Source organism: Trichogramma pretiosum, unplaced genomic scaffold (genome assembly GCF_000599845.2).
Source record: "Trichogramma pretiosum strain Unisexual culture from Peru unplaced genomic scaffold, Tpre_2.0 scaffold54, whole genome shotgun sequence".
NCBI lineage: Eukaryota > Metazoa > Arthropoda > Insecta > Hymenoptera > Trichogrammatidae > Trichogramma > Trichogramma pretiosum.
This window is the reverse complement of record NW_019641628.1, coordinates 1,084,655-1,109,462: the sequence shown is the minus strand read 5'-3', so window position 1 is coordinate 1,109,462 and position 24,808 is coordinate 1,084,655. Positions and strand designations below refer to the sequence as shown.

At 36.6% G+C, this 24,808-nt stretch overlaps 1 protein-coding gene across 1 annotated transcript; it reads right to left on the bottom strand.

Moving 5' to 3' along the window:
* Positions 1-6,482: 6,482 nt before the first annotated feature.
* On the bottom strand, positions 6,483-24,118 carry LOC106654346 (atrial natriuretic peptide-converting enzyme-like). The gene is made up of 20 exons (XM_014374163.2): positions 23,768-24,118; positions 23,064-23,446; positions 17,201-17,264; positions 16,676-16,793; positions 15,228-15,583; positions 14,209-14,446; positions 13,788-14,121; positions 13,566-13,693; positions 12,371-12,503; positions 10,725-10,861; positions 10,430-10,631; positions 8,922-9,074; positions 8,538-8,840; positions 8,320-8,461; positions 8,047-8,231; positions 7,775-7,964; positions 7,544-7,697; positions 7,346-7,469; positions 7,124-7,272; positions 6,483-7,050 (listed from the first exon to the last, which is right to left on the bottom strand). The coding sequence occupies exons 3-20, from the start codon at positions 17,251-17,253 to the stop codon at positions 6,862-6,864; spliced, it is 3,288 nt and encodes a 1,095-aa protein (XP_014229649.1). The 5' UTR covers positions 17,254-17,264; positions 23,064-23,446; positions 23,768-24,118; the 3' UTR covers positions 6,483-6,861.
* Positions 24,119-24,808: the final 690 nt, after the last annotated feature.

The window sequence follows — 24,808 nt, the reverse complement described above, 5'->3', positions numbered from 1 at the left end:
GAAAGACATTCGCAACAAAACCAAGTCACAAAATCCACATCGTTACGATGCACAATGGTGTAAAATATCCATGTGATATTTGTGGAAAGACATTATCAACAAAGGGATATCTCAAAATCCACATTGATACGGTGCACAATCGTGTCACTAAAGCTTGCGATATTTGCAGAAAGACATTCGCAACAAAGCAAAGTCTCAAAATCCACATCGGTGCGTTGCACAATGGTGTTAAACATGTATGCGATATTTGTGGAAAGAAATACTCAGAAAAGAGTTACCTTAGAAAACATATCGACACAATGCATAATGGTGTTAAACATGCATGTGATATTTGCGGAAAGACATTTGCAACAAAAGGAAATCTCAAAATCCACATCGATACCGTGCACAATGCTTGCGGTGTCAAATATGCATGTGATATTTGCGGAAAGACATTCGCTCGAAAAGGTAATCTTAAAACTCACATCGATATGGTGCACAATGGTGTTAGATATGCGTGTGATATTTGTGGAAAGAAATACTCAGAAAAGAGTTCCCTCAGAATACATATCGTTTCGTTGCATGCTGGAGTCAAACATACATGTGATATTTGCGAAAAGACATTTGCAACAAAAGGATGTCTCAAAAGACACATCGATATGATGCACAATGGTGTCACTTATGCTTGCGATATTTGCGGAAAGACAGTCACAACAAAGCAAAGTCTCAAAATCCACATCGGTACGTTGCACAACGGTGTTAAACATGCATGTTTTATTTGCGGAAAGACATTTGCAACAAAAGGATGTCTCAAAAGACACACCGATTCGGTGCACAATGATGTTAAATATGCATGTGATATTTGCGGAAAGAAATACTCAGAAAAGAGTTCCCTCAGAATACATATCGTTTCGTTGCATGCTGGAGTCAAACATACATGTGATATTTGCGGAAAGACATTTGCAACAAAAGGATATCTCAAAATCCACATCGATGCGGTGCACAATGGTGTCAAATATACATGTGATAAGTGTGGAAAGTCATTTACTCGGAAAGGTAATCTCAAAAGACACATCGATACGGCATACAATGGTATCAAATATACACTGAGAAAAAAAATTCATTGGTTTAACAAAATTATTTAATTAAATACAATCTATGAAATAATTTCATTGAAATAATCTATTTTATTTCATCCAACAAAATATTTAATTGTTTTTACCAAAGTTTCATTGCTTCAATCAATCATTTGATTAAATTAATAGTAAATAAAATATTAAATTAGATTTCATTGAATCAATGAATTTTTTTCTCAGTATACGTGCAACCCATGTGGAAAGGCATTTTCATTCAAGAGCAGTCTCCAAATCCACGTAAATAAGGCGCATAATAGTGCCAAGCATGTGTGCAATACATGAGACAGGAAATTCACGCAAAAAGGTTATCTCAATAAACGTATATATTCGATGCATCACTTGCACATTACAACTTAGTAAGGTATACAATTTAACATACATGTTCGAAAGAATAATTTAAAAATTGTCATATGTACTAGTGTAATAAGTTCATCCAATATTCACTTTGTTAAAACAAGGTTAAATTAAAAAAAAAAAATCAATCAATTTTTTTGAAGAAAATTAAACACATTATTTATTGTTAATAAAATTTTTAACCTATCAAGTTAATGTCAATCACAGTTCAGCTTGCTAAAATTTCCATGCTTTATTTTTTAACATACTTTAGATCTACCAAAAATGAATCATTCCAAAACCATTCTCGCTCTTTAGAAAATCATGTTGTTCATAAAAGATTTGTTGGTGTATATGCTACGGTTACTATGAATACATTAATTTATTCTAAGGGTTTTTATAATTATAGTTAAACATTATACTATTCATACTATTATGATATTATACTATTTAAACATTATACTATTTATACTATCATGCTATTATACTATTTAAACATTATACTATTCATACTACTATATTATTATACTATTTGAACATTATATTATACATTATTTTAGTATTATATTATTATATTAAACATTGTACTATTCAATCATATCTAACTGTTTAGTCTTTTTTTTAACTTTAGTGGATTTTCCTTTCGATATTCTATGTCCAATGCCAAGTATCAGAGAAAAGTTTTAAACGATTTCGGTTACTCGAATACGAAATGAGTAATCATATTTACGGAAAAAGTGACAAAAAAACTTCAATCGCAATTTCATTCTCGAATTTCAAGGATTTTTTATACAATTGCTCACCTACGTATATCCTCAGATTGCATGCGTCTTCTGGAATACAGACTGCAGCCTGGGCAGCCTCGAACACGTGTCCATCTGTAATAACGCACTCGTACGCGCTCGACGTGCACTGCACCCAGTTGCAGTTCGGACGAGGAAACGAACGTGTACGCACATCGCGAAAACCGTTATAGCTCATTCGGGCACGTATAGCATAGAACCAATGTTTAGGGATTCTGATTATTTCGCTGAGAAATTTATTTACGTGCGCGCGCGCGCGCGCGCGATATTCCGATATACACAGCACCAGCTCGCGCACACCGACGTAATCGAATTAAGATACGTCGCGAGATAAGCGCGCGCCTACTGCGAGCGCGCAAGCTTCATTGATAAAAGCGCCTTTTCCAGCATTATTCGCCGGACGCGCTTACAACCACGCGCTCGACTCTTGTGTAGCGTGCAAAAATTTCTGCGATTTTCGAGGGTAAAAAGTTTCGCAACACGGGATAAATCTCGGCTCGTTCCGTTGAGAGCCTGTACGGAGAAGAGAAATTTTCGCCATATCGCCTCTGAGATCGGCAAAATAGCTGCGTGGCGGTGCACGCAACGGAAGCGAATTAACGGCACCGCGTGCGCGTTCGAAAATTGAATTTACAAAAATTTGCACCAGACGTTCATGCCAATCCTCGGATCATTTTAGCTGCGCTCGTTGTTCGATGCGTCGAGAAATTTGAATAATTTTAATAAAAGATTTTATGCACACTTCGCAAACGTTCATTTCCATTCTGTTTTAAAAAGTTTTAATTTTCGCCGTAAATGCCCTGGAAGAAATGCTCAACATTTATGATGACCTAATAATTGAAAAACCATCATTTAAAATGTTTTAAAAAACATACCATTGATTGACTATTTTTCTGTTTTAAATGTAACACGAATACAAACTTTAAATCACCTAAAACGGACTATTTTATTATTTCAAAAAATCCTGACAAATTTTCAACTAATTTAAGTACGATTATTAAATGTTAAGCTTCTATCACCAGGTGGCGGGTACATTTTTCTGTATATCTGCAAGTGGCAAAGTAAAAATAATTGGATAAGTTTTAGAGCATAGTTTGTACAATTTTAACGTCAATTAATTTATGTATGTTAGTTTGTTGCAAAAGAAGAAAGTGTACCTTACAAACAATTCTCGTGTTGATTTGCTAGATTTTCTCTATTATAATAATGAATAACTTCGCCGGTGTGATGACTACTCGAGCGGTATTAAGGTGGTTCTTTCAATATTTGTTGAGACATGAGACCTATCCTATCTTATAGATTAAATCACGCTGAATTCAATGATATAATTATTTATGGGGCTTACGCTGCAAAATCTCGAGATATTTTATCTCAAAGTATGCTATTTTAACATGGGAAGCATAGAACGGCCACCATTCATATGGTATTTCTAATCAAAAATTAATTTGTTCGGGTATCGGAGTGTATAGGTTTTATAGAAAAAATTCTAATCTTTCAGCCTGTGTATCGTAAAACAGGGCTTACGCTGCAAAAAATCAAGATTTTTCACGTAAAAGTGAAAAAAACGATGTTTTTGCTATAAATCAGCTGATGTCAGGCTGCGCAGTACTTACTGCGCATACAAAATATACAGCTCTAGGCAAGAGTTCACTATAGAAAAACTTAAACTGAAAGAACCACCTTAAACGAAAAGAGCATATTGCAGCAAGAGAAAATGCAGAAACGCCGCTATCAAGCGAGGCGACGAAGTTAAGAACAGCTAGTCGACAAGAGGTGGCACCACTCATTTCTACATTGGTTTGAGATAAAGAACAAGCAGGAAAATCAGTGAACGATTCGGAAGTTTCACACTTTATTGTCTTTGAGATTAGTAAAATGATAAACTACATTTCGTTAATTGATATTCTACATAATTAATGTATTTGTGTGCCAAATATTCATAATTAAATTATTCGTATCATTCATCATTAACATTTGAGCTGATAACTTCTTAATTTTTCATACTTGATCGCAATAATTTTTTTTTCATAAACTTGATTCAAACACTGTTCTTTTTAGTCACAAAATATCATAAATATCATTTCAATATATTTAATAAAACCAAGGTCAACTTTAGTATGTAAATATTTCATTTTCTAACGTAAAAAACATAAAATTTTTTACCTTTTCAATCTGTCTAAATTCGAATTATAAATATCAACGACAATTTAACTTGTTAATAGTCCATTACACAACTTACAATAATACTGTATACTTTTCTAACATTACATTCATTACAAATTGATTATTTTAGTATACATTACATAGGTAGTTTTGGAAATCAGTATATTATCGAATGTTTTCCAATTTTTTTATTTATTTTTGCGTTAATGTAAAAGAAAGATTTCAAAACTCAATTCAAATAATTTTTTGGATATAGTAGCACGTACTTTTATTAGAATTATGTCTATATTCATGTTTAAATCTAAATCTAACTTCGATTAATATTATCGTTATTTGAAGTAGTTAATTGATTATACCACTTATATTCCTTTTTAGGAAACTTATCTCTAGTTATTGTCTGTTCACACAGTATTGTCAGATACTTATTACGATAAATAAGTATATTTATTTATTTTTAACCATAAAAGCATTGTCTGGACACTAAGGAAGACTATCTCAGTTGAGCTTTATTGTCTTTTTAAAACTATTAGAAAATGATTATCTTTAGCTCACTTTTTTAATTCGAACCTCTTTTAATACTATTAGACGGTTCGTAGAAAACTATCAATCAAAATTTGTTCCAAAAATATGATTACACATTTTTAATGAAACCCTTTATTATTTATTATCACAAACTTATCATTCAACTTAAGTAAAAAAATTTCTGCTTTCGTGTAAATCAATGATGTGCTAAGATGATTCTTCTAATTTATTCCTAGGATTCAGTCAACAACATTGATTCATTACAACATATATCTAGTATAGTTTTATATATGTGATAACAATGAAAAAGCTATTTCTACACATTAGGCAAGAACTGAATTTTTCCATTTTTTTAAATGCAATGAATAACTATAACGTTTTTTATTACAACTCACTATGCAAAGGCTTTATCGAAACGCAAATTCAGTGACACAAATTATTAAAATTAATTATTCCAGTAACTGATGAATCATCAATGATGATAAGTAAGAAATTCATTGAAGTATATCTTTAAATAATCCAAAATCTTGCAATTTTATTTTGAAAATTATTCAATTGGAATAAAAGAAAAAGATCAATTCTTCAACTATTCATTGATCGTACTTATTTTTTTAATGGTATATGTCCTACGTGTATGTGATTAACTTATTCAGATATATTTGTTTTTTCTTAAATGTAAACTATAAATGTGGTTTCTAACGATGTGAAGTTACTTTTCGTAGTTATTATATTGATACCCTTTTTATTAGTGAAAGTTTAAAATTTTGTAATTAAAAATAATATTCTCTTCATAAGAGTTGACATTTTTGTAATTTGCTCGTAACTATGAGTAATTTTCTGCTTATATTATGTTGGTTTTAGACACTCAGTGTAAAATTTTATTTTTTTTTGAACATATTTTTTACAATCTATTTTACAAAATGTTTTTATCCGCATTTCATGCGCATTTATAATCATCTTATGTGTTGAGTATTGAAATCTTTATGTGTAATAGTACAGTACCAAAAGTATATCAATATATTTTATCGAATGCTGCCCCAGGGACCCATTTATCTGAACTTTTCTATTTAATTGAGTGTGAGACAAATCAAATTTCGCAGTTCTATAAAAGTATTTCTTTTTATCAAAATATTTACAAGACTTTCGAAACGAAGATTGTCACTTCAAACCTTGAAAGTATAAAGTAAATGAAAACCAAATTTAAAAAAGTCAGCTGTAAAAAAACTTAAAAATTTTAAGTCTCAGTAATCGATAAGTTGTAATAAAAAATAAACAATCATTAATACAACTTATACGATATTACACGTTTTTGAGATTCAAGTCGTTTAAATACTATGTTTCCATTTATTTCATGTATAAGTTATATAGCACAGAGCCTCAATATAAATAGTCATAAATCGTTATATAATACAGTTTGATACATTTGAGAATAACACTGCAGCAATTTTTTTAAACCTTGCTGGTTATTTATATTATATATCTAATATATTTTTTGTTTAACATCAACACATTCATATATTTCTCTTTATTTTCTAAAAAATTCATGTGTGACCAGCATATATATTTATCATATATTTATCGTTTTCATTTTCATAATATATATGAGAGATAGTCTCGTCTGTAAACAATGTAGGAAATATTTTTGCTCTTGCCCCGTTTTTTTTTCTCTCTCTCTCTCTCAGTAACCAAGAAAGTTCGCGACAAATAAATATAGTTTTTTTCATATAGTAATTTCTCTCTACGCCTTCTGTTTTTTTGTTTAACAGTATAAAAATACTTTCGTTCGATGATAACAAAATATCAACTTTTTAACGCGAATTCATCGTTATTTGTACTTACTTCTTTTGTAATTCTGTGATTGCATATATTGAAGGTAATTGTAAATCAATCATTAGATAGCTGCATACTATTATTATCATTTTTTCTCATCCTTTCTTGACGGTGGTGTACGCCTCGATCTGCTTCGAGATCCAAGGTACGTACTTGGGCACGAAAGCGTAGACGCCGGGTAGCCTCGGATGAGCGCATTTTATACCCCAGCTAACGATACCGCCAACGAACCAGCGATCTTCTTCGCCTTCGAATTGACATAGCAGAGGTCCACCTGAATCGCCCTATCGACATATTTTTACGTTTTATCATGGGATCGCGAATTAATTTCTATTAGTTTTAATTATTTTTTCATACTTGACACGCATCCTTTCCACCCTCCGGGTATCCTGCACAAATCATGCCCTCAGTTACATTGACCTCTTTGTGCAGAAGCCAGGTGTTACAAATTTCTCGGTCTAATATAGGTACTGCGACTTCATTAATTGCCGGTTCGTATTCCGAGGCTGAAAATAATTAGGTTCATTTGTATTGCGTAATAACTTTGATTTACTCTAGGCATATCAAAAATTTAACTACTTTCAGTATCTTCTTTTTTGCCCCATCCTATCACGGTGCAAAAAGTGCCCGATCTTAGCTCTGAATTGGCTGGTGGTAAACAAATGGGTCGTAAGTGATCGTGAAATTCGACCCTGTGCTCCAGCTATTGTGAAAGTAATTTGTATAATATATCGATATGCTTTAAGAAAGAAATCTGCATAAATTGAAATAACTTACTTGGAAAAGAGCAACATCATTATCGTGTGGTACTCCTTCATTGTAATTGGGATGAGGGATAACTCTCATTACTTTCATCTTCTTACCAAGATAAGTATGAGCGTGACGTCTTGTGATACCCAACTGTATCGTCCAACCAGAGGTGTCGGAATGACTGAAATTTTCATGTGCCAATATTTAATATTTATATAGTATTCGATCAATATTCACTATGAAACATTTTTGACTTACTTGCCAACACAATGGGCAGCCGTCAAAACCCATTGATCGGCAATCAAAACCCCGGCGCAGTAAAACACTTGCTCCGGACCACCTAGCAAAGCGGCAAGAAATGGCCAGTCACCTGGTGCTGATTCCACACCGCCCACGATTCTCTTCTTGCGCGCTTTCAAATTTCCATAATTCTGCCTTTTACCGCATTCTGTTGAAATATTTGCCGCTTAGTAAACCACAAATTTTTGTTTCTTCGCAAAAAAAGAGAAAAAATAAATGATTTCTCTAACCATAGTTGGAGCAAGTAAGATCAATTGTGGAGTAATCTTTCTCGTCCGTGCATTCTTGAAATTCACGGAGTAAATTTCTAGAGCTCTTTGGAGTCGGATACCAGAGCTTAGGAGATGTTTCTACGGGTGCTGGATTAAGCGTTACATTGCTTTCTGCCATCAAATACCTAAATGAGTCAACATTCCTGTACAGAAATAATGATAAAAATTTTTTTTATAACCATAAAAAATCATGCATGAATTAAAGAGCATGGCGATTAAAAGAATAATTACGTGTATCCCAAAAGTCCACAGATATCTCTGGCTGTCGCCGGCGTCCATCGCGACACACAGGCTGACATGTACCTTCCTTTATGCGCGTTGTACACTTCCAATCGACCTTTGCCCGTGTCTCCGTTCACTTCGCTTAATCTAACTATTTGATCGCGAAACGAATAAAATCACGAAATTAGAGTAAATAATTTTGAAAAATGTTCAAACTCGTAACTCACGGCAATTGCGCTCGTCCTGAGCCCAGGGACAGTCGGGCACGCCGTCGCAGAGATGGGTGGCCGACATGCAGCGGCGCTCGCCGCAGTGCAGCGAGGCCTGCGCGAGGACGCTCTTCAGGCTGTTGGCCACGCTCTTGCCGCCGCCGCCCTTGGAGCTGATGGCCGCGAGGCCGGTGCGCTCGCTGTCGCTGCACTCGCCGCAGCCGATCTCGTCGCTGTGGTCCTCGCAGTCGACGTGGCCGTCGCAGCGCCAGTCCAGCGGTATGCAGCGCTTCTCGTCGCACTGGAAGCCGCTCAAGCACACTGATGGTAGAGAAGAAAAAAAAATTAGCATCGATTTCGGTCGAATCTCGTTCGAAAAAAAAAGGCGACGATGAGTTTTACTTGGCCTTGCTGCTCTTTTTGCTGCTTCGATGACTTCGTGATGTCCCACGCAGACATTGGAATCGGGACTTTCGGGAAACAAATCGCATTCCATGTATGCAGGTAAAGGCAGATTAAACACGTCCATGAAAAAACCGCAACGACGTTTAGTTTCTGTAAATTATAAAATTGATTTTTCACTCATTACCATATGTATAATTGATAAAACTATACATTTGAGTAAATAAACTGTTGTAATTTTTTTTTCCTTCACGTTGAAAAATTCAATTCCATTTAGAAAGCATTACATTAAATTTAATGTACAATTCTTTATACATTTATTTAAATCACATCAATTGTCATGTGTTTATATAATTTTTCTGCTTTTGTAATTACCCTAGCGGAATTTTTTTTTCAAATAAAGTACATAATAGTGTTGTGAACTGTAATAAAAAGTAAAAAAGTGAGAAAAAATGTAAGATTACTTATGATTTCGGACATGTTATACGTTTTTCTACACTTTTTTACTTTTTATTACAGTTTATTATATTTTTTTACCTATAAGTAGAGAGATGAAAACCCAATGAATTCAAACTCATTGAAGTTACACGGAAAAAGTAAAAAAGTGTAAAAAAACATAAAATTCTGTAATAATAATTTTAAATGTTACAATTTTGACTTATGAGTTTTAAATTCCAATCAAGCCCGCATGTGATCGAATTGACCGCAGCAAGTGATTTTTGTGAAAAAAGTGAACTCGCTTTAATGCAGCAGAAAGCCTTATAACATCATCATAGATGTAGGAGTACTGAGATGACTGAATTTGATTTATATACATATCCATCATAAATTGTCTTAATTTATTCATAAAAATCAATACATTTTTTTGCACGAAATTCACTTGTTGCGGACGATGCGATCACACGCGGATAGCCTATTGAAGAAAATGTAAAAAAGTGTAAGAAAATGTGATTTTATGCTGTCTTTTTTAATGCATTAGCTGTCCGAAATCGTTAGTAATTTTAAATATTTTTACATTTTATTACATTTTATAATTTAATATCATGGTGTTAGTTACTACTTTTACTTTTTCTTGGACGATTTTTTTTTCGTCGGGCGAGTCAGGAAATTGGCGAAGATGCATTGTATTAAAATCGTGCATTGACTTATACAATCACTTTAATTTTAGCTCTTGCAGATTTACAAATCAAGGTACTCGCCATCTAGTGGTAAAGGCTGATTTTAATTTTGATTGAATTTTCATAAATTACTGAATCAATGAACGAAAATTATATCTGTATTGAAATTTTAACTTTCATTTACAACGTTAACGTTTTTTGTTAATTTTGCATTAAAATCTATGCATTTGATTGCGTTACCTTGCATTTTATGAGCATGGTTAATGTACAAATATAAATCAGCACAAATGCATTAATTTTAAACGAAGATGAATGACTTATTTTACATTTAATCTGCTTTCAATTTAAGGTTTCTTTAAACAGTGTAAAACACCAATGAATAATATTTACCATAACACAAACTTCTGCAGGGTCGAACCGCTTGTCCATTCATTCTTCCGCATTTAGGTATAAATATAGTGCACAAGAATAGAGCGGCGAGTTCGTAGCAACGAACGTCGATCAAGGCGTCGTAGTGCTCGAGTTCTTGCTGGGCGTCGCGTTGTCTGAAATTTCCCATCCAGTTGGGAAAAACCGTGTAGTTGTACGGAACCTAGTGTCAAGACGAAATGAAAGCAATTGTCTGAGCGAAAATTTTCTCAAACATCTGTGTTTGATTTCATTCCCGATGTACTGTTTGAATTACCTGTGGATATTGACAGAAGCTCACGATAATCGGCAAACATACTCCCGGAGCTGGATTCTCTGGTACCGACGGCATTGTTGGTTCGGGGATGGTCGGCTCAACGGTTTTGTTGTATTTGGGTGATACGTTTGGATACACTTCGCACACAAATTTAGAATGAATTACAAATTAGTCATAACTAATTTTATCTTCTATGAATACATCATTATGAAACCAAAGGTCATTTGTTTTTTTTACTTAAATCTATGAATTCTGTCAAATTACTTCTTTTCGATCGAATGACAATTAAGTAGCAATTACTACCCATTTGATCTGTTACGTTGAGCTTGCAACCTTTTGTAATAATATTACAAATACTTAATAAAACCATTGCATATATACTGTATTGTACAATATCGCATTATCAGTTACTATCAATAACCATTATTTTAATGTAAAATACCGCTAATTCGCCTAAAACCTAATACCATTATTAGATATCACTGTTAATGATTGCGGCAATTATGGTTTTTATGATATTTTTCAGCTTACTTTATTTAATTAATAGGCATTCTTAATTTTTCTCTTTTTATCTATTTCATAGAGTTTCTCTTTCAATAAGCCATCATTAGCACTTTTCAAAATTTAACTATCTATGCAAAAATTAAAGTGGGAACGATAAATAATTTTCACGGGATTTGAGAATCCCATTTACGTTGAGAATGAGGAGCGTATCGCGGCGGCTCAACTGCAATCCCCTATGATGAGTGGATTAAAACGAGACCTGTTTGAAAAATCTATAAATCTATGAATGCAATCTAGTGAAAAAAATCCTTTAAATTCGTAGCTAAAACCACGATTTAAATGTTTGTCTATGATTATTTTTGTGTTCAAGAAGACGAAAAATTGCGCATTTTCGTAAGTAGTTTTTATTTTTACTATATACTCTGTCTTTGACAATACTGCAATCATTTAGAACATTTCTTTGAGTTTTTTGACTTTGAAGTATCGAATAACTGAAGAAAAATCGAAAATGTTATACGAATGTTATTTTTTCAAACCCTAGTGGATTTTTCTACAGGTTTATTCGATTTCCTAAAGTCAAAATCAAAATCAGAAAAAAGTTTAAATGATTTCACTTTTTTCAAGTGCGAAATAAATGAATAATAATTTCAATCACGATTTCAGCCTCGAATTTTAAAAATGTTGTATAGAATTACGCATACATTCATGTTCTTTTTTTATTATTTCAAATAATAAGCGAAAAAAAATCAAATTCAATCAATCTTTTTATATCAATCGATTACCTAATCAAACGCAAAAATTTCCAAAAACTCTTGTTATCTGGATAAAACTATTTAAACTGAATTATAAAGATCTAATCATTATCATAACTTTATCATGTAATAATGCGTATCTCAAATAATTAAAGCTTAATTCATGACATAAGTAAAATTATATCATTAACAATAAACAGAGAAAAATTAAATTAAAATGAATATTGTCTTCAGTAAAAATTGAAAATCAACGATAAAAATTGTTCAAGTTTTACGCGCGAAAAATAAATTAAATAAATTAAATAAATTAAATTAAATACTCACTTGTGACATAACAGACAGCTGCACCACCCGCGACGATCAAGAGGGCCAAAAAAATTGCATACTTACTTCTGAAGTAGACAGCCAAGCCGCCCGCCATGAACATGAGAGCAAACGCGTTGGCGATGACTTGAGCGAATCTGAAGCGCAATCTGCCTCGCGTAACGTAGTGACTACTCGGGCGCCTGGTCTCTCGCATTATCTGCAAACAACGTTATGATATACGTAATCCACGTGTTTCTAATTTTACTCGAACACATCCTCGTCGCCAGATGAACGGGGGGCTATAAAATGTCCATTAAAAATTGTTGTTTGTCTTCGAAGATAATAATTGTGGTACACACGCCGCTGATGACTATGTATACAACGGCGCGATTGTGTTATTTGTGATTTTGTCGACGATTAAACTCTCACCACACGCATCTTGAGCATAATTAAATGAGATGTGTAACCAAGGTTAATTTATTTACTATATAGTATAATTGAAAGCTGCTACTCGATGTTTGATTTTTAACGCGGTAAATTAGATAACAAATTATAAGTCCGATCGATCGATCTTTATTTGTCCAAGATTCAAATTATGTAAAAGTTTTGCGCTCGCCTCGAAAATTAATTCCACAAAAGATCTCGTACAAGCTCGTACAGAACTTTCAATTAATTAAGCGAACTCTTGTTTTGCGCGATGCAAGCCGGGAAACGCATAGAGTGTGTGAGAGTGAGATGAGAAAATCAATAAGTCGAAAATTAAGCGGCTGTGGCACAAGTGGCACACACAGGGGGCTGTATATACACACTTTCTCGAAGCTTTCGAGAGAACACACGAACAAAGCGTACAGTAATGCAGTATACATAAGCCCTAAGACTTGCAGAGTACACTTTGGCGTCATCGCGTATGCGGCGAAACAAAACATTTTCTACTACTACTGCTGTTGGTGGTGGTGGTTGTAAACGAGAAAGACTTTATTATAAAATGTGAGTCGACAATGAGCTTATACGAGAATTTACCCGGCAGTCGCGTTTTCGATTGACATATCTATGAGGGTAGAGGGGCTCTTTGATCAAGCACGCGCAGGGGCTTCTCCGACAATAAAGCAATTACAACGTGGCCCGCGCCGCGATCCGGTTATAATACCCTGCGATCGTTTGACCACATTCGCGTAAGGTTTCTCTCAACTCGGTACTTTGTCGTCGGTTTTCTCAATTATCTCGTTGTGTCGCCCAATTTTTTTTATCGTATAAACATCAAATTGGAAGCGAAACTCACGTGATGATGCATAGCCATGTTCCCTTCGTTTTCGAATCTGACGATGGCCTGCAGACTCGCCGGTGTGCTCATCGATTTGGTTATCGGACTGCCCGGTGGATTTTCTTGCTCGACCGGCAGAGCTCGACCTGTAACAGAATATTCCAATCGCGAAGATCGATGCTTGAATTTTTTCAATTTTTCAAAATTTTGTATCGTAGAGAGGCAAAACTTTTTTCTTACCGGGAACTTTTCCATTAGCATGATGCTGCTGATGCTGCTGATGCTGCTGATGATGATGCTGCCTCTGGGGCAGCAGAGGCGTCTCCATGGTCTTGCACGTGTAGCTGGGCGAGCTCGTCTGGCTGAAGCTGTCCGAGGAGACATTGCTGTCTTGTCGCGCGTTCACGGGCTTCGATGTCGCCGCCGCCGCCGAATTTATCGCGCAGATGGAACTCAGAGGCGGTGGCAGATTCGTTTGCGTAGCTTTGGCCTCTGCCGCAGCCGCCGACGCCATCCCCGCCAGCGACTTGTCTTGAGTTTTGGCGATGCAGCGCGTCGTAGTAGCATCGTTAAGCTGCGTTTGAGATAAAGCAAAAAAAAAAGAAAAGAAGTTTGACACATTTGTCTCGTTTGAATATTGTACACAAGTAACAACGCCAACCTCGTGCTTGCCGGTGGAACATTCCTGAAATCGACCAGCCGCCAAGTGCGAGCACAGATTGTTCTCGTAGATCCTTCCCGCGGCATTGTAGGCTTGTGCGTGAGCGAGCTGCTTGTAGTACGGAGTCGAGGAGATTCTCGGATCGAAGTCGTCCTCGTCCTCGTCGTCGGCCGATCTCTGCTGAAATTGCTGCTGCTGCCTCTTGTTGGTCGGCGAGCGCTGACCCCTCCTGGGCGATCTTGGAAGAAACGAATAGGATGACATTTTGTCACCGATTGAAAACCAAAAAAAAACTGAAAATTTCTCGCTCGCTCGCTTCTGTCGAAATTGGAGAGGTTTGACGTACTAACGAACACAATCGAAACTTTATGAAAAGAGATCGCGTGTGCGTAAAAAAAAATCTCCAAAAAAAATATCTTATCGTTTTGTAAATAAACACGAAATTACTTTATTTCTAAGCAGTAATTTTTTTTTTTTTTTTTGTCATAAACATCACGTGTCCACTTGTTCTCTGTCGAGACTTCATCGGTACATAAACTATGGCGAATGGAAAAAAAATTCTAGACAATGCCACAGATCATGTCCTCTACAAAAGCTCGTCGCGACGACGAGTTATTATTTCTCCATATACAAACATACGACGCACTCGTATATGACATAAGATGTAAAGTACGAATGCACCCGTGTAATCCCCGCGACGTGACTTTTCATCTATTTTCCGTTGGGAAGCACTCGATCCTCCGCCCCCCCCCGCGCCTGCCCCTCCGCGTTCTGTCAATACTACCGATACTTCGGTTCGCGCGCGTGTCTTTCTCTTTTTCTTTTCTCCTATACGGTGTACGAATGTATAGAGACTAAGCCACTGGTAACGAGAATTTCACCGCGAAATCCGGAAACAAACACGGAATTGAAAAAAAAACAGGTGAGCATCGTCGAGCGAGAGAAAAGTACGAGGCGAGGAAATATATCAAGAATATAAACCGCGCCGAGGGAATTCGCTCGGAAGTAAATAGGCCTACCTATTACTTCTGAGATTCTGCTGTTGCTGCTGCTGCTGGCGCCTAGAGCCGTGCGAGCTTTTGCCGCTGATGCTCTGAAGCTTCTTGCCGAGATCTTTCGAGGCTTGATTGAGCGCGATGTTCTCGTCCGACTCGCACTCGTTGTTCGAATCGGACAGCGTATTGACGAAGGGGCCAGCATTGGCAGCCTCTTTCCAGGATTGGCTTCTCGCGAGGTCGTGTTGTTGTTGTTGTTGTTGTTGTTTTTCTTGAACCTGTTGCTGCTGCGGTGGCGGCGATTCTGGTGGTGGAATGACTAACGGTATTGGCCGCTCGTTTCGGCTGCGCTTTGGTATTGGTGGTTTCACGTCTGCCGGCTGATAAATTGTGCTTTCATTATTGGCCTGTATAAACGTGGGGACCTCGATCAACGTTGCCTTAAGTTCTCTCTATCTCTCTTCGGGCTTATCACGTGCCGAGATATTATTATTATATATATATTGAATAAAGTCGCTCGACTGAAAACATTTTTTAATGACTTGTATGTATTTTTTCCGTCTCGATTGTAAATATTTTTGTATTTTTTTGCGACTTTGCGAGCGACGCCAAGAAAATTTCGAACCTAAGTGTGTTTTGTAAGTAAATTTAACGATGTTCCGGTGATTTGAATACAAAAAAAAAGCTCGATTATTACTGCAGTTCGTGAATGCGTAAATTTTATGTTGCGATACGTGTAAGATTGATTCGGCGTTATAAGCTTCATAGCTACCTGAAAACAAATTTGTGTAATCTCTGGTAAGTCATATAAATGATTAAGGTGGCCTTGAACTATGTATTGCGTGATATAGATATTGCGTTTGTGTGTTCGAGATGTCTATTAGTTTATGTAGCTAGTATCCGCCAGTATGTGAATTTGTATTGATAATCTGGAAAAATAAAGGTTTGTGTGTGTCAGTTTCGTTTATTTTTTTTTTGTTAAATTGATAGTAGGTAGCAAAACAAAACAATTAATTTATGTTTTTATATTTTATTGTAAAATAATTGAATTTTGTTTCGTTTGTGATATATTGCAATGAGAAAGGTAACATACATTGCGAGTGTATTGAGAAATGAAAATAAATATTCTTTAATATGACTTTAACGTTTCAAAAATTTTTTTTTCTTAAAATCATACATGAGACACTTTTCAAGCATCTGTATTGTGTCTCATGACGGACGTACTCTGACTTCCTGCGAGAAAATAATGCAAATTCAATGTTACGCAACTTTAAAAAAACTTTTTTGTGACTATACTTTTAGTAAAATTTAATTAAAATTCATTTCCTCGATGAAGTAAGTAGATAATTCAAAAATTTTAACTATGCTCGAGCGACGGAAATCATTCGAAAGAGTACAAATCCATCTTCCGATAATGGCAATTGAAATAAAAAGTTTTCTGAAGCTACGTAGATAAATTCAATTGAACCTACTGTTGCTGAATGTCGTCGGGGCAAGGGTGGTGGCACAATGCTATCTCCAGCAGGCATCAATCCATCGGGAAACAAAGAGCTCCGTGCGGGCAGTCCGACGCTGAAAGTTCTGTTTTGTCTGCGAGCATAAAATTGATTTCCCAATTTCGGCCTTTTTTACTTTTTTGCGCCATTATACAAACGAATCACTTTCTAAGTTTGGACATAAAATCTCCAAGTTTGAATAGCAGTCGTAGCACGTGTGTGATCGTTTAAAAGCATAAATTTTATATCATACTCGCGGATTTTCAATTAACTGGACTCGCTATTTGAACGATTGTTATGTGAAAATTTAATCATGCTAATTGTTTCAATAATAATCATTTCATACGAGAGTCTAAGCGATGCATCAGAGCCTCGATGAAGAGACTAAACCGTTAGATAAAGTTACAACTTTCCTTTTTATGATAAATTTTTAATTAACTTTTTTTTTTTATTAATTCTTGCGAAAAATTTTCATACTACGCTTGTGTGTTTCTGTTTTACCTTGGTTGGCGCGTTGGGCTGGTATCTGCAATATGCAAATTTGTCCCCGACATGCTGTTAAGTTCTGTAACACACACGCAAAACAAGGAAAATAAAAAAGATTATATAATATAATTAAAACCCGCAACATGATATAAAATATAAATTTTTTATACGAAATTTTAGTCTCGTACATATTGTATGTGACATAAAGCCAAAATAAGTATTGTGTTTCGGTAAAAAAAAAAAAATAAATAAAACTGCGTGCACTTTTTCTCATGGTCCGTTTGATTTATTAAGCAGGGAAAATAGCGCCGCGCCGTATCGCGGACTCACTTAACAATGAATTTTATTTATTGTCCCCCTCCGCGCGCTCCGAGCCGATACAGTTTATTTGCGCAACGGCATTATTTTTTGTTGTTTTAAATGGTATAAGGATAGCGAATGTATATTATCCACACACACACAAATGAATTTTTCGGACTTTTTTTTCTTCGTTTTATTTTCCTTCATCCTTTCTTCGATATACCGCACAGAAAAAAGGCGTGTGCTTAGATGTATATATCGAGCTATATTGGAGACTTGCCCGAGAGCTCCATCGATGCACTGCAGCACGCCTTGATATCCTTAGGCTGCTCTGAGCCGGCTGAGCACACAAATTCCATCTCTTGTCAGTCGTATATTTTACAGCTAATACACGCAGGAGAGATAAAGAGAGAGAGAGAAAAGTAGAGTCACATTGTGCAAAATGAGAATCGATATCTCAAAACCTCCATATATATTTTTCCCCTTTTTTTGTAGCTTTGCTTATTATCATGATTATCGTGCTCATTAGTTCTAGTTACGTTCCACGTACAATATCACATATAGGCTGCCTCGTTTATCCGCGAAGTATATATAATATAATCCCGAAGACTCGAAATTAAAGTCGTCTCGAAGGACGAGTGCGATAGCAGCAGCAGCAGCACCTGGCGCGCGCCTGATTAGAAATGCCATCTTCAAAGGCGCGCAATTCTACCTATATGGCTTATAATGAATCCTCCTGGAAGGTCTTTGGGCATGGTATGTATATACGTTTAACGGAAATTTTGGGATTATCATTGAGAGACTCTGTTTGTGCATGTGGTTTTGGAAATTTCGTGTTGTTAGTTGACTCTGCTGCTGCTGCTTGCATGAGGATACTCGATGATAGATCCGATCTACGAGGCTCTTTGTACCCCCGAAGTGAAATAAGCCCTTTCAACAATTCAATAGTCAAGGCCTTTCCTACATTTCTGGCTGCGGAGAGAGCAGAGAGCAGAGAGCAGAGAGAGAAACTCGCTTGGTGAAATGAGCAGCGTCTGCATTTGATCGTGACTGTTATAGTAAATAAGCCTTTGCCCCTTGCTTTCGTTCTACTGCTGCTGCTGTCGCCGTTGCAGCGGGCTGCTGGTGGATTTCTATACGACTGCTGCTATCTGTAACTCGTGCTTCTCTGCCCGTTGCCTATATATGTGGCCTTGACATTTTGTCGTGCAATAAAAATCATCAAACACGTCCTCTCTCTGGTCCCCTGAACTTGCGCAGCTCGCGTAATATAAACTCCGAGGCGAGCTTTTGTATACATACAGGCGTGACACATCCCGAATATCTATCGCGGGTATATTATTATTTGTCGAAATACGTTTGCTGCAGCTATGCATGAATTTCAATCGAAGCACGGAATTCAATAGCTCGTTACCGATTCCACGTCGATCAAACAAATATAAATACGCGATTGCGTGTATTACCGAAGATTAATTTGAGAATCGTGGAAAAAATTTTGGTTGCCCAGGGAGAATGCTAGGAAAATGTTGTTCAAACGTTGGGTTTTCGAAGCGAGAGGAAACCGAGAGCGTTCATAAATTACGTTACCAAAATTTTGTCCTTTACAGACTCCCTTTGCGCCTTTCTGTAATTTACTGTCTTGCGTAATAAACTTCGCCCTAAAAATGTGTGTCATATTCAGATTCGACCCACCCTCCTGTTTTCAATGCGCAAGTTTTTATTAGAAAGTGTTGTAATAACTGAATAAACTTTTATAAATAGTTTGAATTTTATACATAGAAACGATTATACAGCGTTTATTAATTTAAAAATTCCATAATTCGTAAGTCGAGTGAAATAGTCCACCAATGCTGTCTCTGTATACCTTGAAAAATGTCAGCTTTTAGACCGACTCGTGAAAAAAAAAACGATTGTGATTCTCCGCTTCAATAAGCTTGCTATTGAATAACGACGCGAATTTTTCTTCATTCAAAGTCATCGCACAGAAAAGTACCCTCCCTTATTTTCATTAGCACGTAGAGATAGCGGCTTTAACAATCTATTATTTCTTTCGAGATATCCAATTAAGTCTTTTTTGCAAGGGTACTGATTCACCGTATTGTGCTCTTAAGGTTTCTTATTTTACTGTCGGTAAAACGTGTATAATATTTGTTATATTACTTTATTCGCCCTTATAAAAAAGCTCAACATTGATATGGGCCTAACCGATAAGAATAAATGACCTGCAAATGTCAATTTTATTCGTTTCAAAAAATTTAACCAAGTTTTCAATCACCATAAATACGATTGTACCACTTTACACCAGTAGATGGCGAGTACCTTTATTCGTAAATCTGCAAGTGTTTAAGTCCAAATAATTGTATAAGTATATAATAATTGTATAATAATTGTAACATGATAAGCTTTGAAATTCATTTCGATTATACTTTTCAATAATTATAAATCTTTACCGTCAGATTGATACAATAAAAGTGATAACTGCGAAAAAAAAATCAATTTCAGCTTTCAACCGAAATATCGTAACATAAAAAGAGAGGCAAGAGAGTCTTCCGGTCGAATTGCGCCGGCCAGTCCTTATAAATCAGCCCGCAAGCGTAGATCAATGATTCGTGTGACTATACGTTATGGTCGCGCGCAGATATAGATGTAATTTTTTTGCTCCTCCAGTATTTCGCTCTCTCTCTCTCTCTCTCTCTCTCGCGCGCGCGCGCGATCAGTCGTGTGCGCACGTCTTTTTTCTCGTCAACGGAAGTCATCCCTCTCGTCTCACTCTCTCTCTCTCGCTTATAGTGAAGTGCTCTCTCGCTCACGCTCGGCAGAAAGTTTGAAGCGCGCGTCAAACAAAATGCTATACATCAAAAATTTTGCGAAGTATGCCGTGCCCAGCCATGCAACGCGATATTATTTTTTTCAACTTTTATCAGGAAAAAAAAAATATGCTCGAAATGCACTTCGGAACGTGTTCCAAATGTCTTTGTTTTTTCATTATGTAACTTCGTGATTTCAATCTCAAGATAATTGTTTATGTAAGGCAAATATTTTTGAGGCCTGCATCGTCTATACGCATGTACTAACGATAAATATTTATCATTTAGTTTCAGGTTGTGCAAATCTTGCGATCATTAGAGCGGTAAACAGTCAACAAAACATTTCTCGGCTCCAGGCTGATGTTTAATTATGGTTCGTTTTTATATACAAAATTAAGATTTTTTAAACAATATCTTTTTTATTTTGCTCGAAATTGATACAGAGGCGTCAAGGCATTTACGTATAAACCCTGAAATCACCATCCAAAACAGCTGATGCCATATCAAAGGATTATTAAAAGAACGTTTTTTATTAAAGCAGGCTCATACGCCGAGGAAAAAAAGTAGGTCACTTTTTATCCAGAGAAACATAAATTACGTCGTCATTTAATTCCTAGCAAGTATTTTAATCGCCGTATGGATTTTACGCATATGATCCAGCAGATTTATTTCAAGTCCTGTATACATTTCTCAGACATATTTTCAGTAAAATCGGCTCAATCACGAGTCAAAGGCAAAAAGGAGAATAAGCAAAGGAATCGTAGTTTTGTAACATCTGTGCATTAAAAATATATCAACTACATCGGGAAATAGAATAGAGAGTTAAGAACTCGATATTAAATACTGTTATGAAATTTTTTTTTTCGCCGCGTTACTTTACTGGTAATACGTAGAACATGAAAAACATGTTTTGACTAGTGAAATTTTATAGCAATGTAATATAATTTTATAGCGGTATATAATGATCAAACTTTTAGATGAAATATAAACAAATAAACATAACTTTACAGTTATCTTTTAGAAAATCAAGTCACCAAGTACACAGAGTTTAATCCTCTGCTTCGTTTTACATTAAGACGCAAAATATATACTTTTAAGGCAGATTAAAAAAAGTTGCTAAGTAAAGTGGGAGAAAAAATTTTCAAAGAATCAAAAAAAATTCTTCGAAATGTGTTCATCACGAGAAAAAACTTTAACGAATATCAAACTTCTAAAATTTTTTTTTTCTTTTCGAGGTAGCACCTGTGTTTAACTACGTAATCATGCCTTCTTTCGTATTTAATTTTTAAAAGTTACGCCTAAGCAAAATTTTTTAATCTCGTGTCCGGGGATTCACAGAAAAATCGTGACACATACCTTGACCACGTAAAAAGAAGTCCTAAAGTACGTGTTTACCAGCCTTGTCCCCTAATTACGCGCGTCTTGGGCTACTTTTGTTTTGTTTTATGTTTTTTTGCCATCCAAGTACTTTATATACGAAATCAATTTTAAATTCTGGAAACAACCGAAACTCGTGACGATTCTCGTTGAAGATAACTAAAAACAAGATTTAGTACAGGAAGTAAAGTAAAGTGAAATCTCACAGTACAAACTTGCTTCAGCGTATAGTAAAAACTAAACAAACAGTCGAATATATAGTCTCCGCAGGATTCGTTGCCATGCCAAGCTCTCACCGTGAATTTGCTTCCGTTCTTTTTTGTTCGGAGCGAGTATCTCAGACATCTTTCAGGAGAGAAGTGCTCCTGCCCAATTCAAAGCTTTCCTTCAAAGCTTTTTATATTCGCAGTCGTTTTATTGAAAATAACGTCGGAATACTAAAAGCCTCAAAACGGACCGTAGAAGATTATATCGTAATAATAAAAAATGAATTCAAGGTTGAATTCTCTCGATGATGCGTTTTTGATTAGAATTTTTGGCACATTATCAACTATTCAGATTTTTTTCTGATCTGAATTATACTTGGAATCGCGCATGATAAAGCACGGCAAATCTCTTTCGATCATCGCTTTAACTGATTAAAACTTGTCAATGCTAGAAATGAAATTGATTTGTACCTCCGTAATAAACTTATAACTTGAAAAAAAAAAACTTGAAAGAACTGTTTTAATACCATCCAGAGAGCCACCTAATTCAATCTCATTACGACGAGATTCAACTTTTAATGTGTGAGCATTCACTTCGCAAACTGTACGTTACTTTCTAAACTTTAATGTAAGCCTATTATCTCTCGAAACGAATCGTCGACCGACGATTGTGTTCCATGTGGCAAATTACGTCGAGTAGAATTTATTGTTTTAATTCCCAACGATACAGTTAACTTTGAAAGGTGTCCCGAAAGAGACATTATTATTTACGGTGAACCTCAGCATTTGTTTCGTCGCAATATTATTAACTCGATGTCCATGATTAAAAGCGTCTAGTTGTAACGTATTAACGATAAAATACATCGCGCGATTCAACCGTGATTTTCAAATTCAATGACATCGAAATGAAGGAGAAGCGAGAATCAAAATTATTTAGTGTTCAACAGCTGCAGATCGACTCGCATTAATTTTATTCCCCCGAACACAATATAATGGCATTAAAATCGAATTTGCCAAACGCTGCACACGATCTACAGGTAGTTGAGCAGTTTCGCGCTTTTACGAGTCGCGACGCAGGAACGTTGTACTTTACCGTATATCCCACATTGGAATAAATTTCCAGCCCCGAAGCAAATAATACGCCGAATAATGGAAAATCCGCATGCGATGTATCGATCGATCACTCACCTTTCGTATAATTGCAGTGATGCAATCGACGACGTTGAGCGAGTGAATTTTACGCGTTGACGCGTCGTCGTCGTCGTCGTCGTCGTTGTTGCTGGACTAATGACTGCTGCTGAAGCGGCGGACGATTTCCGCGCGACGATGACGACGATTATTCGGTATTCGAGAGCTCGTGGCGATGACGGCGCAATCAGTAATTGTCGCGCTCGCTACTGTCTGCCTGCGAGCCAGCTTCATTTTGAACTTGGGCATTATTGCAGCAGTATCCGCTGGACGTGGTAGCTTTTACTGGCTCCAGCGGTAGCTCGCCGCTCGGGTTGCGATAAAAAGTGCAGCTGCCACTGCCGCTGCTGCCACTGCTGCAGGTATATATATATACGGTAGCACTGAAAAAGTCAGGGATCGGTCGTAACTGTTGAGCTCTCTGAATTGATTCAGCGATTTAACGGTCGCGATGAGAGAGAAAAAAAAGCTCCGGGAGTCGTTAACTTTTCCCGCGCGTGTTTTCCCGCTCTCGAGAATTTAATTGACGATTGAGCGATCCACTCGATAGTTGGAATTTTCTCGCAAAATTGTATTGTCCGGACTAGTCGATGTAGGCTTAGAGGTTGATGTTGAATTTTTTTTTTTCATGCATTTAATTTAAAAATTGTAGAAACGTTTATCTCAATTAAATAAGTGAATTGGACAATAAAAAAAGTACATACCTATTGTATAAAAGCTTATCGTCGAAATCTAGTATTTTTTCTTTTTCTCTATTTTCTTATAGAATTGAATAAGGCCAGTCTAAAAAGTTATTGTCTAGTAATAAGTAGGAGCAGCAGCAGCAGCAGCAGCGGTAAAAACAAAAACCACAGTAGCAACAACAACAGAAATAACCGAAGCGCAGTACAGCGCACACGTGAGTGTCGTAGCTGTGCTTTGTAAGGTGTGCAAAACGTGCTTTTATATGTATACGGGGTGGTGAGCTATTCTATATATTATATTATTACATGTTACACTAAGCGAGGCGCGTGTGCGTGTGCGAAAGCGTGGGTGGATAGCGTACAACTGAGCGCGCCGGCTGCTGAGCGCGGTCGAGCGAGCCCTTCTTCCTCTCTCTCTCTCTCTCTATTTTTCCCGTTTTCCCCCGGTCTGTGTGCTGTATCTCGCTCTCTGTGTATATGCGCGAAAGCTGCTACTGCTACTGCTGCTGCTGCTGAAAACGCGACGATATCCAGCGCCTATATCTATATGTGTGTGTGTGTATGTGTATAACTGTATACAACAGGATGGTGCAGCCGTTTTGTACGCGACGAGTAGTCCTGCGTGCGACGACGACGACGACGACGAGGAGGAGGGCATCCCCCACAGCCTCCTCTCGCCTCGTTGAAAACCCGAGCCTGCGCCCCTGATGCTACGCACCACTACTGTCTGACTGCAGCTATTCCTACTCCACTACTGCTGCCACTACCACTACTACTACTACTACTGCGGCCACCGTCGCCGCTACTGACACTGCTATACTGCTACTCGATTCCTAGATGCCAGCCTTTTTCTAAACTATATACACACATGATCGTCGTCTGTATTGCTGCTGCTGCTACAAGGCCTAGGCCTGCGTCCGTGTGAGCGTGTGCGTTGTTCCAAAAGTCGCGCGTCCATGCCCCTAGATCATAGAGTGACCTCAAATAAGTTTAAAACGCACTTTCTCGCCTCGATATAATATAGGCGCGAGAGTAAATCATTTCTTTCCTCCCATTTCGTTT